The 15,304-nt window shown below is 38.0% G+C and overlaps 1 protein-coding gene across 13 annotated transcripts in view; it reads left to right on the top strand.

The window, feature by feature from the left end:
• ADAM28 (ADAM metallopeptidase domain 28) overlaps positions 1-15,304 on the top strand; it is a 76,409-nt gene that overhangs the window by 21,993 nt on the left and 39,112 nt on the right. For 11 of the 13 annotated variants that reach the window (XR_006216605.1, XR_006216604.1, XR_006216603.1 and 8 more), the window contains exons 8-10: positions 746-817; positions 5,679-5,848; positions 9,046-9,130. Coding sequence is in view for 10 of the 13 variants with exons in the window: in XM_042983209.1 (XP_042839143.1) it covers positions 746-817; positions 5,679-5,848; positions 9,046-9,130 (327 nt within the window). In the remaining 3 variants the exon portion in view is untranslated. The remainder of the gene's footprint in view (positions 1-745; positions 818-5,678; positions 5,849-9,045; positions 9,131-15,304) is intronic. The other 2 variants (XM_042983208.1, XM_042983207.1) reach the window with 1 other exon arrangement.

Below are 15,304 nucleotides of genomic sequence, written 5' to 3'. Positions count from 1 at the left end.
CTTCTCCTTTTCAGGAATGTACACCTGATATGATATGTATAAAGTGAATTCTTTACACTTTGTCCTTTATTTTTGTCTCCAAACTTAGCTTCCAATTAAGTTCCTTTGTTATTTTGTCTTTCATTAAGTGGTTAAATCATTGGCAAGTTAGAATATATGTTCATCAGAAAGTGGTAAATGCATAGGACTCATGAATGGAATCTTCTGAAAAAAGGCACTTTTGGGGGGTAATATTCATTGTTCATATTCTTTTGCAAGAATTCATTTTCATATATTGGAAAATCTAAGGTTCACATGTATGATCCCACAAGGAGAAGTTTTATGCTATGATAATCTAAGTTAATTTGTTTAAGTCATAAAGCTTGGCCTCTAATTCTACTAAATTCATTTACCATTTACCATTCATATATATATTTTTAATGAATAGCATATTCCTTGCACTGAATCTGCACAGCTTATGAAACCATGATATTTAAGTGAACATACATTTGGGATAATTCCATAGAGACTTACACTGAGCTCCTACTGCAGGCGTAAAACATCATCTCTACTCCAAAAGTGCTTTAATTTAGCTAAAGCAGTAAGGAAGCATTTTGCATCTTTTAACTGTTAACTTTCATAACTGTTTGTTCATTATAACCACTGATAAGCAAAATAACCCGAAGTTGCTTTTTTTCACCTTCTAATGATATTCATTTCTACCAATGCCCATATCTTGTCTCGTTTCTTGTTTGTTTGTTTGTAGTTTAAAAAGCACAATCAAGATCCAGAGGAAATAAGAAAGAGGGTGTTTGAAATGGCCAATTATGTCAATATGGTACGGTATATTTTATTAAGTGCAATTTCAACAATTTGTGAGGCGGTGCCATTGGGTTTTTCTACGAATGCTCTTGAAGCAGGGAAAGAAAGTCACCATTCCTGACTAACAATGCTTGACTGGCTCTTGAACTTTTGCTACTTAATTGAATATTAATATTACATGATAGAGATATTTCTCACCTACTTGCCACACTGTTCTCAGGTTGAAGAACGTATAAGAGATGATTTTGTTTGAATTGTTTTTGTTTTTCTAAAGCCTGGGGAGACATCACTGACCAGCAAATCCCAACAGAAATCCAAATCTATGGAAGAACATGGAAAAACAAACAAAATCAGCTGAATGCTGGCACAGAGTTATTTCATTTAATCCTCAACACAACTCTGAGATATTTCTAAGCCTTAATATTATAGCTAAAGAATTAAATCCTGGGAAGCAAAGGAGCTTGCCTAAAATCACAAAGTTAGGAAATGGGAGACGTAAGATTTGAACTTAGATTGGTTGGATTTCCAAGTCCATTTCGATCGGAAAGATGTTGATCTTGGTTTGATAGTGTCTTGTTAGTTAAACATCTAGTTAGTCTGCCTCCTTAGATGGGTGAGTCACTTTGTGGCAGCCTGCAAGTTCTCTAAGGATAGAGGAAAAAATGAAAGTGGATTCAATGACCAACATCATCTGGGTCTCGTCTTCTCACCACAAAGACTTCTCCCAAAGAACCCCAAGAATTGGCCATATTTACTGAGCATCTCCTTTGTAAATTTTTTTTTAAACATTTATTTATTATTGAGAGACAGAGAGACACAGAGCATGAGCAGGGGAGGGGCCGAGAGACGGAGAGACACAGAATCCAAAGCAGGCTTCAGGCTCTGAGCTGTCAGCACAGAGCCCGACGCGGGGCTCGAACTCACAAACCGCGAGATCATGACCTGAGCCGAAGTCAGTCGCTCAACCGACTGAGCCACCCCGGCGCCCCACTGAGCATCTCCTTTGTGACAGGAACTTTTTGATGACAGAAATAAAGTGGGGAACAAAACTGACAAATATCCCTCCCTTCAAGGGAGTTTACATTCTTGTCCAAGACAAGCATAAAAATACCAAATAAAGAGTAGGTAGGATGGTGATTATAAATGCTATAAAAAAGTAAAGCAGGATAAAAAAGAGAGAGAGAGAGAGAGAGAGGCAGGTTCCTCTTGGGTGCTGTGTTAAATAGGGAAGCCTAAGTCCAAGATGTCCAAGGTGACATTTGAGTATGGAAAGGAAAGGAGAGAAGCATCTGACCCTAAGGGAGGGTGTGCAAGGCAGAGTGAGGTTCTGAGGACGGAACCCAGATTGTCCTATTTGAGGAACAGCGGGAGGGCCATTGTGGCTGTATGCGGTAAGCCACGGCAAGGGTGGGAGCAGATGACACGTGACAGGCAGTGGTGGCTGGAAACTGCAGGTCCTTATAGACCTATGTAAGGACTTTGTTATGCTGCATGGGTGAGGAAGACATTGGAGGACTGAGCTGAGGTATAACATGTTCTGATGTGTGTCCTTAAAAAATGACTTTGGCCACCGCATTGAAAATAAACTGAAGGAAAGCAACTGGCAGAAATAAGACCCGATGGGGGATTGTTCCCTAATTCAAGGCAAGAGATGATGGTGGTTTGAGAAAAAGCAGTGATGGTGGATCTATTGAGACTAGCTGGTCTCTGAATATAGTCAACAGAGTATATGAGGTAGATGAGAGATGAGACGTGTGAGAAAAGGAAAAGATGAGGTGACATCGAGGATTTTGACCTGAGCAACTTGAAGAATGGGTAACGTATTGGCAATAGTGACTCAGAGGAACGATTAGCATTTCCATTTTGTACACATTCATTTTGAGATATCTTTTTGTATAAAGATTTCCAGGGGGACATCATTATGCTGTATACCTAAAATAAATATAATGTCATAGGTCAATTGGATTGACAAAAGTATTGTTTCTTAGCGGAGGTGACAATGGGCAGTGGGTTGCTACTTTTTATTAACTGTTCTATGACTAAGTACTTTTTAAAAATACGTTCATGTTTCGTGTTACATTTTTATATTTAAAAATGAAAATATTGGAGACCCTACATTTCAAAAATCAGAGAAGATACTAGGAAATTTCCCTGAGATCAGAGGTAGACATGTCCATATTGACAATGACCCCCACATGTCTAGAACCTACGAGGTGCCACATTATATCAGTGTATGTATGTGCCGATGAATCATTAAGGATTAAAGAAAAGATTCGTGGGTGAAAAAAGAAAAAAAGATATCCAGGTAAAAATGCTAGATATACAAGATTGTTTGAAGTTTTGAAGTCTGGGTGGAGAGATAAATCCAAAAGTCTTTTTTTTTTTCAAGTTTATTTATTTATTTTGAGAGAGAGAGAGAGAGAGAGAGAGAACTCGCATGAGCAGGGGAGGGGCAGAGAAAGAGGGAGAGAGAGAGAATCCCAAGCAGGCTCCGTACGGTCAGTGAAGAGCCTGATGCAGGGCTTGAACTCATGAACCGTGAGGATATGACCTGAGCCAAAATCAAGAGTCGGACACTTAAATGACTGAGCCACCCAGGTGCCCCTCAGTGCTCAGAATGGCGTGAGACGTGGGTCAGCGAACTGTAGCCTGTGGGCCGTATCTGGCATGCTGCCTTTTTATAAAACGATTTTATTGAAACATGGCCACACCATTTGTTTACGCATTATCTATGGCTGCTTTCCTGCCACAGTGCCAGTGGTGAGGAAGAGTTACAACAGAGACCACGCAGCTTCAAAGCCCGAAGCAGTCTCTATCCGGACCTTTAAGGAATAAGCTTGCCAACCTTGGTGTAAGATAACCAAAGGAATGGTGTAGATAAGTAGAAAAGAGACCTAGGAACACGTCCTTGAAGTGCTTCTTTGAGGAGAGGTCAGAGTACAGGAGAAACCGATAGAGACCAGGAAAGAGGAGGCAAAGAGCTTCAAGGAAAACCAGGGGATAGTGTTGTTCTGGAAGCTGCTTGAGACAAAAACCCATCAAAGGAAGAAATGATCAATGACGTTAGATGCTTCTGAGGACTGAGGATTGGCCATCGGATTTAATAGCGTAGAAGTTACCAGTCGCCTGGATGAAGCACAATTCTGTGGAGCGTTAGAGTACGGGCACGATTAGAGTGAGCCCTACGAGAATAGGAAGTGGAATTAGAGACAGCAGATACAGAAAATTCTCTTCAAAAATTTCGCTATAAATAGAAGCAGAGAAATGGTGCGTAAGTGACGGGGGGAGGGGGGAGGTCATAAAGAGATCCTCCCCACTGTGATGGGTCATTCTTTTTATGCTGATGGGAACGGGTCCGTGGAAGGCTAAGCAGAGACAATGCAAGGAGGTTGGAAGAATTGTGGAATCATCTCCTTGATCTGGGGAGAGATTGGAGGTCTAGCGCATGAGTAGAGAAGCTGGCCTTCGGCTCACACAAGCATTCCTCTGTAGAGTAAAGAAGGTGAGCACAGGTTGTTGGAAGAGGTTTAGCTCAGTAGGTAGACAGTGGTGGGAGCCAAAGTTCTCTTCTGATTGCCTCTTTACTCTGAGTTTGGAAGCAAGGGCACCTGCTCAAAGTGAGGTTTCAATACTTTAAAAAAATTTTTTGTTAATGTTTATTCCTTTTTGAGAGGAAGGAAGAGCGCAAGGAGGGAGGGACGGAGAGACAGGGAGACACAGAGTCCGAAGCGGGCTCCAGGCTCTGAGCTGTCAGCAAAGCCTGACACGGGGCTCGAACCCATGAACCTCGAGATCATGACCTGAGCCGAAGTCGGAAGTTTCACCAACTGAGCCACCCAGGCACCCCAGATTTTGACTTTTCTTTTGATGGTTACTGCATTCCTCAATGCTTTTATTATTTTCCAAACGACTTAAAAACATTTCTTCAGGTTTCTCAGCATAAAGTTGACCCATGAGGAAGCCTGTCACCATGGGTTTTTTTTTTCTCCCCCAGCTTTATTGAGATGTAATTGGCATAGCACATTGTGTGGGTTTAGCTGTTCAGTCTGTTGGTTTGATATACTCATAACACTGCAAAATGATTTCCACCATAGGTTAGCGTCATATAATTACCATTGCTTTTTTGCGGTGAGAACATTTACGAATTACTGTCACCAATGTTAAAGTATATAATATGGTATTATTAACTATAAGTACCAAGCTGTACGTTAGATCTCCAGAGCGTGTTCATCTTATAACTGGAAGTTTGTACTCTTACCAACACTGTGCAGTTACATCAGCTATAGTAGCAATTTAAACTTTTGAGAGTAAGCATATTGTCTTATAAGGTTAATTGATTATTTCTAAAAGTTACCCTGTATGCATCATTGGTTATTTGGCTCATTCCAGGTTTAAGAATCAGAGGACCACTTCATTGCGACTCACAGATGCAGAACTTTTTCATATAGCACGCTCTTTTTCCAATGTCCAAACCAGCACTGAGTCACCCTTGCTAATTCTGGAATGTTCTGACTCAGGGAACAATGCAAAGCATTTGAGTCATTACGCTTACATTGAAGTCATAGTAGTGAACTACTAACTGAAACTTATAATCTGCCTTAAGGTGGCAAGCAAGAGAAGTTTATTTTAATAGGACTTTTGCTCTGAAAAACAGCAGTCTCCAGACCTGAAATACCTAAGGGTGTCTGCCTTGCCTGAGTATGGGGGTGCTAGCATCCGTGAAAAGAGGTGGTAACTTCCATTTCACAAGTATGTTTGGAAAGAAAGTTTTTACTGTGCTGGGAGAAATAGGTTTGAAAATCTAAAGTACATTGAAAATATTGAAAGATAACATTACCACCTATGTCATTCCTTTGACATGTATTCTCTTTGGACAGCTTTATAAAAAGCTAAATACTCATGTGGCCTTAGTCGGTATGGAAATCTGGAATGACAAGGATAAAATAAAGATAACCCCAAATGCAAGCTTCACCTTGGAAAACTTTTCTAAATGGAGGGGAAGTGTCCTCCCAAGAAGAAAACGTCATGATATCGCTCAGTTAATCACGTATGTAGAGTTTTTCCCTTTTGTGTGTTAAATGGTATTTAGCGTAGAAAGTTTCCAAAGCCTTGGCAAAGCAGGTGGTTTCTTGGGGTATAGGGTAAGAGGAAGTGGCTTACACAAAGGGGATAAAAGTTTAAAAAGTATTAGATCGAATCTTATGTTGAATATGCCCTAACTTTTGTTCTGTTTCTTTTTTTCTTTTTTAAAGAAAAGCTAACAATTTAAAAATGATTCATCAGAAGTCTGTTTTGATTGGGTATACAGAAAGGAAAGACAGGTTTAGATAATGGCAACAGAAGTTTCAATTCAGTGTTTTAAAAGTCCTGACTAGCTTTAAGTATTAATGAGGACAAACTTCTAGGATATAAAGAAAACTGCGTATCATATTCTTTTTTTTTTTAATTTTTTTTAATGTTTATTTATTTTTGAGACAGAGAGAGACAGAGCATGAACAGGGGAGGGGCAGAGAGAGAGGGAGACACAGAATCGGAAACAGGCTCCAGGCTCTGAGCTGTTGGCACAGAGCCCAACGCGGGGCTTGAACCCACTGACCACGAGATCGTGACCTGAGCCGAAGTCCGAGGCTTCACTGACCGAGCCACCCAGGCGCCCCTCATATTCTAATCCCACACCTCTCTAGCATCCTGCTGAAGTGACTAATCAAAAACAGGGGCAAGGAGGAGAAATAAATCTAGTGACTATAAATTAACACAAAACCGCTGAGCATATGCCTCAAAAGAAATCGAGAAATTTCTTTTGAGGCATATGAATATGCCTGGAATAGTTTGCAGCTGGAATCAGATAGAAGGAAACAGCAATGAATAATTGAAAATTATTCAAGTGTTACTTCCTAAGAAAACAGTAGGTGTCATAGCACATAAGAGGACTAGGCCCTGTCAGAATTAATTAATATTCTGAATTGGTTATTTACTACACATGACACATCAACCCACAACTCCCTGACTTAAAATAAGTCTTCTTGACTTGTGTGTCTGGTTCCTTGCCTGGTAAGGCTGGAGCACAGGGGCTGGTTGGTCATCTCTGTCTATATAACTTTCAAGTGGCTAACTTGGACTGCCTCCAGCATGGCAGCCTCAGGGGTCTGGACATCTTACAAGGTGATCAGTTTTCACCCAGAAGAAGCATTGTAAGAAGACCAAGAGAAAGCCTCAAGTCTTTTCATGAGCATACCTCAGAAATTATAGCGTCACTTCTGGTATATTCTGTTGGTCAAGAGCAAGTCGTAGATCTACCCATATTCAAGGGAAGGTACTACACAGGATAGGAATACTGCAAGCCTAGCTCATTGGGGGTTATATCTGAAGAATAGCTGCCATAGTTCCTTAATTTTGAAAGGTGAGTTCCTTAAATTGTCAAGGGTTCACCACAGGGTGAGCTCATTTTGTTTGGAGAAAGTTAGTATTTTTTTTCAAGGACTCACAGCTCATAGGTAGTAAGGTAATTCAACTCTTACCAGACTGCCTCCAGGGCCATGCTCAAATTATAGTAAACTCCCATACTTTGAACGAACAGGGTAGAGAGATAAAAATCACAGACAAGATGGCAAATGCATAGATAAAAAATGACAAGCCAACAGGAAAAGTAGATATCCTGTCTAGACTGGAATAAACAGGATAAAAGTACTAAAAAGATATGGTGGAAAGAAATAATTGAACTTTCATTCAAAAATTTACCTAATCGGGGTGCCTGGGTGGCTCAGTCGGTTAAGCGTCCCACTTCGGCTCAGGTCATGATCTCACGGTTCGTGGGTTCAACCCCCGCATCGGTCTCTGTGCTGACCGCTCAGAGCCTGGAGCCTGTTTCAGATTCTGTGTCCTCCCCCTGTCTCTGCCCCACCCCTGCTTGTGCTCTGTCTCTCTCTGTCTTTCAAAAATGAATAAACATTAAAAAAATTTTTTTAAAAAGAAAAAAAATTGCGTAATAAATTAACAAAAGGTTGTGTCTATACCTAGGCATAACAAGGTAAGAACTTTGTGGTACAGCTATAATATATCCACTAAAAAAGAGTAAATAGCTAACTCCATAACGGGGGAAGATTTATTTATTATAAATGAGCTGGTAGTGAGAATTGAACCCACACAAATGCAGACTTAAGTATAAGTAATTTTTTTTAATATGAAGTTTATTGTCAAATTGGTTTCCATACAACACCCAGTGAAGTATAAGTAATTTTATAACATAATTTTTAAAGAGGATATCAATACTGCAAATCTTTAAAATATCAGGTATAATGCAAAATATCATTTCAAAACAACAGATATCTGAAAATTGCCCAAAGGAAGTATAAAGTGGGACAAAGTTCTCTAATTTTCCTTATTCTGCATGGCAAAATCAGTACTCTCCATTCTTGATTATGATAAGTGGGAAAATATAAGTTCAATTTTTTATGTAAATGCATCTACTAAGGGCATTTTTTAAGTAATGCATTCTTTGGAAAATTACTAGAGGCAACCCAGGGTCAGGATCTTGATCAGATCACAGAATAATAACAAAGGCAGCACATGGAATCATTGCAAATGGAAAGAAAAAAAAGTGAAGAAGACTAAAAAAAGAAATTAACATTACTAAAACCAAATCAATAGTCTATGCAAATAAATGTAAGTGGCTCAAATTCCTTTTAACAAATATTTCAATAACATAAACGCTTTGTAACGCAAATACATTCAGAATGGGCCCAAATTCCAAATCCCACTATAGCTTAAAACAGTGCTAAAAGTGAACAAAAGTAAATGATATAAAAATATGTGAGAGAAAAACATAAATTAAAACAAAGCATATATGAAAATACTAATATTCAAATTATATATATATATGTATATATATATATATATATATATATGTATATATATATATATGGACAAAAACATTCCTGTTTATTTACTTCCTGGCAAGAGATGAATTCCACAACAAAAAATATAAAATAATGAATGAGAGATATAAAATATTAAAAATGATTATATCCGGTGATTATATCCGGGTGCTTATATTTAGTTGATATGACAACCATTGCACATTAAAAAAAATGCCTAATGCAAATTCAAAAACTGAAGGAAATATTTAAGAGTTATTATTTACAATGTGAGTTTCTCTGTTAACCATTTAGAGTCCTGGATGAGTTGTCTATAGAAAATATCATTTAGAATCATAAGTTGTTATATCAATTATTTTCTTTCTTTCAGAGCAACAGAACTTTCTGGAACAACCGTGGGCCTTGCCTTCATGTCTACAATGTGCTCTCCTTATCATTCTGTTGGCATTGTTCAGGTTTGTTTGAAGATAAATAGTTGGTTCTGCAGTTCAAGTCTGTCAAATGCTCTTTTTTTCTGAATCATGTAGGGTTTTTTTGTTGCTATGGCAAATAACATGGATTGAACTTCAAATGTTGAAACAGTCTTGCATATCAAATATAAACACATCATTGCCATAACGTATTATCTTTTTTATATATTGCTGGATTCAACACACTAACATATCTTGAGGATTTCTATAGTCTGTTTAATCCTGAGGGATACTAGTGTGTAGTTGTCTTTTCCTGTTATGTGTTTTTCATGTTGTGTTATTAGAACAAATATCGGGTAAATCTGGCCACATAAAATGATGTGTTCCCAACGTTTCAAATTTATGGAATGTTTTAGTAAGATTGGTATTACTCCTTCCTAAAATGTTTGGTACAATTCATCAGTAAAACTATATGGGTCTGGCATTTCTTTATGTTTTTAACTATGAATACAATTTCTTCCATAGATAACAGAAGTGTTCAGGTTATTTATCTTTTCTCAGATGATATTAGCAATTTATGTCGTTTTCTTATGATCTTACTAAGGACTTATTAATTTTATTGATTTCAGAGAAAGAGCTTTTGCTTTATCGATATTCTCTACGGTTTCCTTGCCTTCAGTTTCATTGATTTCTGCTCTTGATTATTGAATTTCTTTTGCTTTCTCTGCATTAATTTGCTATTCTTTTCTATTACTTAAGGAACATTTTTAGATTATTCATTTGAGGCTTCTCTCTTTTTCAAATATGAACATTTAATGCATAAATTCCCTACCATGCACTGCTTGACTGCATCTGTGATATTTGGATATGTGTGTTTTTATTTTCATTCAGTTAAAAATATTTTCTAATTCCTTTTGGATCTCCTTTTTGACTAATGTATTATTTAGAAGTATACTATAATGATTTCTATTATGATTTTCTTTTAGTTTCATTATATTATGATCTGAGTATTCATTTGCTAGGGCTTCCATAACAAAATACCCCAGACTGTATGGCTGAAACAACAGAAATGTATTTTCTCAGAGTTCTGGAGGCTAAAAATCCAATATCCAGGTATTGGTAAGTTTGGTTTCTCCTGAGGTCTCCCACATTGGTTTGCAGATGACTACCTTCTTGCTGTGCCCTCACATGACCTTTCCTCTTTGCACACATCCCTTCCTCTTCAGTCATGTTGGATTAGGGTCCCATCCTAACTTATATTCTCATTTAACCTTAGAGGCCCGATCTCCAAATACGGTCATGTTGGGGGTTAAGATTTCGATATACAAATTGGAGTGTGGGGGGGGGTGGTGGGCACAATTCAGTTCCTAATAATCTGGAACATACCTCGTAGAATGTTAATATCTTAAAATTTTTTGAGGTTTGTTCTTGGTCAATACTGCATATGAACTTGAAAAAGAATACCTTCTGCTGTTATTGAATGGAGCATTCTATAACCGGCAACCATGTCAAGTTAACTTACAGTGTTCAGTTCTTTTAAATAGTTTATAGAGAGTGGTTAAGTATCCAAGTATAATTGTAGATTTGTCTATTTCTTCTTTCAGTTCTACAAATTTTCACTTCACGGATTCTGAAGCTCTATGGTTAAGCAAATACACAAAAACAGTTGTCATGTCTTTTTGGAGAATTAATCCATTATTGTTTCATGTTCCTCTTTTTTCCTGACATATTCCTGTTCTGAAGTCTATTTTGTCTGATATCATTAGAGTTACTCCAACATTTTGTGGCTAAAGTTTGCTTGATGCAACTTTTTCCTTACTTTTACTTTTAGCATATATTTTTCTCTACATTTAAAAGTTTCTGGCATATAGTTGAGTTTTACTTTTTATCTAACCTGACAATCTCTGTCTTTTTTTTTTTTTTCAACGTTTTTTATTTATTTTTGGGACAGAGAGAGACAGAGCATGAACGGGGGAGGGGCAGAGAGAGAGGGAGACACAGAATCGGAAACAGGCTCCAGGCTCCAAGCCATCAGCCCAGAGCCTGACGCGGGGCTCAAACTCACGGACCGTGAGATCGTGACCTGGCTGAAGTCGGACGCCTAACCGACTGCACCACCCAGGCGCCCCTCTGTCTTTTTTTTTTTAATTTTATTTTTTATTTTTTAAAATTTACATCCACTATCAACAATAGCCAAACTATGGAAAGAGCCCAAATGTCCATCGATGCATGAACGGATAAAGAAAATGTGGTGTGTGTATATGTATATATATATATATATATATATATATATATATATATATATAATGTAATACAATATATATTAATGTATTAATGTATTAATGTAATACATTATATAATATAATGTATAATAGTAATACAATGGAGTATTACTCTGCAATCTCTGTCTTTTATTTCATATATTTAAATCACTTATATGTAATATAATTATTGATATTGAACTAAAAGCTTCAATTTTTTTTCTAGATGTTTTCTATTCCATCTGGTCTATTTTTTATGCCTTCTTTAGGATTGAGGATTTTTAAAAATAATTTCTTTTATCTCCATTATTAACATTTCACTGTTACCTTTGTTTGTTTCTTTTTAATGGTTGCCCTGGTTTATTATATACCTCTGTTTGTTTTACGTTGAAATAATACTGAGCTGCATCACCTGTAATATAAGGATGTTACAAAAGTACACCTCTAATTACTCCCTTCCAGTTTTGTGCTATTTTTATTATTTGTTTAACTTTACATACGCTATAAATACACAATATATTGTTACTAATTTTTCTTAGACAGTCATCTTTCAGCACAGTTTAAAGTAAGAAAAAAATTGAGGCACCTATGTGACTCAGTTGGTTAAGAACCCAACTCTTGATTCAGGCTCAAGTCATGTCCTTGTGGTTTGTAAGTTGAACCCTGTGTTGGGCTCTGTGTTGACAGCATGGAGCCTGCTTGGGATTCTCTCTTTCTCTCTCTTTCTGGCCCCTCTCTGACCTCTCTCTCTCAAAATAAATAAATAAACGTTTAAACATAATAAAAGAAAATAAAAATAGTATTATGTTTATCTTAGCTTTATCTAACTCACCTCTATTTCATTCTCAACCCTCTCTGTTTCTTTGCAGAGTTTCTATCTGGTATGATATTTTTTATTTCCTCCCAAAGATTCTTTGAAAATATTTCCCGTAACACAGGTGTGGTGTGGATGAATTTTTTAGTTGCTTTCAGATGACTTTATCTCTCTTTCTTTTTTGTATACATTTTCATTGAGTTTATCATCCTGGCTTAAGAATGTTTTTTCTTTCAATACTTCTAATAATTTCACTTCACTGTCTGCTGGATTACAGAGTTCCTGATGAGAAGTCCGCTGTAAACTTTATCTTTGTTGCTCTGAAATGTATCTTTTTGTTTTCTACTTCAAGATTTTCCCTTTCTTTTTAATTTTCTTTAGTTCGATCATAATTATGGTATAACTAAGTGGACTTTGGGAGAAATGGGTAATATATCACACTTAGTGTTCCTTGAACTTCTTGGGCTTGGGGCTGTATCTGTGATTAAGTATGGAAAATTCTGGGCCGTTACTTCATCAAATATTTCTTCTATTTTATTCTCTTCCTTTTTTTCTTCCAGGGATACAAATTCCTATACCTATGACCATTCTCTATTGCCCCTCAAAACTTAAATGCTCTGTTTTTCTGTTTGTTTTCTTTTTTATCCTTTTTGCACTATGTGTTTTCACTTGGGTAATTTTTGTTGAACTGTTAGGTCAAGTGATTATTTTCTCAGCTATTCCAAATCTACTGTTAAGCCTGTTGTAGATATCGTTCGTTTCAGTTACTGTCTTTTTCATTTCTAGCATTTCCATTTGATTCTTTCTTATGGTGTCCAGGTCTGTTGAAATTTGTCATCCAGACTTGTGTGCTATTCATCTTTTCCACTGGAGCTTTTACCATATTAATCGTAGTTATTCTAAAGTATCATCTGATAGTTCTAACATCTGTGTCAGATATGAGTCTGGATATGTTCATTGGCAAGGTAGGCCTTTTTCTTTATTTTGTTCTTTTTTTTTTTTTTTGGATGCCTTATTATTTTTTGTTGAAAGTCAGACATCCTGTGAAAGGCATTATCTGAGGGGTGTGTGTGTGTGTGTGTGTGTGCGTGTGTATTTTTTCCTTGCCTGGAAATCATCACTTCTTTCCTCCCTCTAGGCCTCTTGAGTAAGGTTTGAATCAATCTAGCAGGAGTTCAGTTGGATTGGGGATTTTGTTGTTGTTGCTATGACTAGCCTCAGTCCATCACAGGCTTTAAATTCCTCTCACATTATTTTATGTTTAGGGTGAAGGCTGGTTTTCCAGAGGGTTTTTCTCAGTGTGTGCTTCATACTCATTTTTAGGTCTTTACTGGATCCCCCAGAGAGTTTCTTTATGCTGCAGACTCTCTCCCTTTGGTAGGTGGTTGTTACTTGTTACTGGATGATCGTTAGAATTTTGGTGGGCAGAGGGCATTTTCTTTCGCTTTACTAAACCTCAGTCTTTGGTAGGTCCTGTGTCCTATAGTGTCAGGGGTAGGTCCTTTGAGTGCTCCTGCTCCACTGCCAGAGGTAGCGACCTCTAATGGACAGAGCCCAATATGTATTCCTGCCCTTCCTTCTCCTTCCTTCCAGGGGTAGAAGCTTTCCATGTGTTTTATTTTCCTTTTTTATAGTTGTATTGAGACTTTACCAGTGCCCTGGGTGACAGGATTTGTTGCTCTTTCTCTCAGAAGCTTAAGCCCTTAGTTCAGGGCTAGAATTAGAATGAGGCGAGTGACACGTTCATTTCACCCTGGACCTTGTCACGTTTGCGCCATGCAGAGAGAGGAGAATGATTTTCGAGTGATTTTATGCCTTTTCATGCTCCTGTTCCCCTCCCCCAGGCCCACACTAGGAGGGAGGCTTTCTCAGAGCTTTCACGTGGTGAGGTCTGTGTGGAGAAAAACCCATGAGTAGGTGAGAATTCCCCTATGTCTGAAGCTCCCACGTTTGGTGTATTTTCTTGCTGTACCACACACACTCTAACTATATGGGTTTTAAGATTATTTTATATGAGTGATTGCTGGAACCTGGTAGCGTCTCTTCAGGTAAACAAATATTCATGTCCCGACTTTCCCTGTAGCTGCCAGCCTACCTTTCCTTAGATTTCATTTTGTTTGTTGCCTTGTGGCCTCAGCTCTGGATGAGTTCTAGAAAATTGTGAATTGATGGTCCAGTGTTTTTATTGATTGTAAGTTTGGAAGTGATGCTCTCCCCAGACTTCTACAATGTGGTGGTAAGGAACAGAGGTGGGGGGGTGGTTCTCCTTTGCCTTTGTCTGGTTTTGGTCTTAGGCAGGTCCTGGGTGTCAGAAGCAAAGCTTTCTTAGGGATTCTTTCCATCCTTCCCACAGAAGCAAAATTCTGCTTTCTATTTTTTGCAGATCTCTTGAGGAAGAGTTTTCTGACCATCCCTTAGTAGGAGAAAAATCTCAATGAATATTAATATAGGATCCTGGGCTCAAGATTTTTGTCTTTTTGTTTCAGGAGTAGAGGATGTGTGTGTGTGTGTGTGTGTGTGTGTGTGTGTGTGTTTAAACCCATCCCTTAACCATGTTGGGTCTTCCGTTCTACCCTAGGTTGTCAGAGATTACTATTTCTTTCCCCAGTGGCTTTAGGTTTCTATTCCTTAAAGGAGAAGGGTCTGGATATGGCTTCAGGCTCTTTTCTTGCAGCAGTTGCTACTTTACTCCTTCTGGACTACTCCACCAAGACAAGTTCTTTCTGTTCTACTACCTGGATCCCAAAGTGTGCCCTGAGCTCCTAGAGGAGGTCCTTGGAGAAGAGTCTCTAAGTGTATGCAAAGCACCCTTGTTTCTGAGGTCCCGCGGATTCTATACTCCGGCACTGGCCTGTCCCAGGCCTTTAACAATTCACTTAAGAAGTTAAGTGAATTAACTTCCCCACTTGTAGGATCCCTGGCATCTCCTCCTCTACACTTTGCTAGAGACAAGCCAGTTCCATCTGTCCTTGGGAGGGCCTATTTTTAGTTTTCAGGTTCTGTGGATGTTCTGCAACCACAACTGACTGATAGAGTCAAGGAAAATTATCATTATCTGGCTAGTCCTTGTTTTTAGTACAAGAATAATGCTTTTTTCAGCTTTGTACATCCTAGGTGGAAGTGGAATATATATATATATTATAT

Source organism: Panthera tigris, chromosome B1, assembly GCF_018350195.1.
Source record: "Panthera tigris isolate Pti1 chromosome B1, P.tigris_Pti1_mat1.1, whole genome shotgun sequence".
NCBI classification, from domain to species: Eukaryota; Metazoa; Chordata; class Mammalia; order Carnivora; family Felidae; genus Panthera; species Panthera tigris.
The sequence above is the reverse complement of the archived record's forward strand: the minus strand, read 5'-3'. Positions and strand labels throughout refer to the sequence as shown.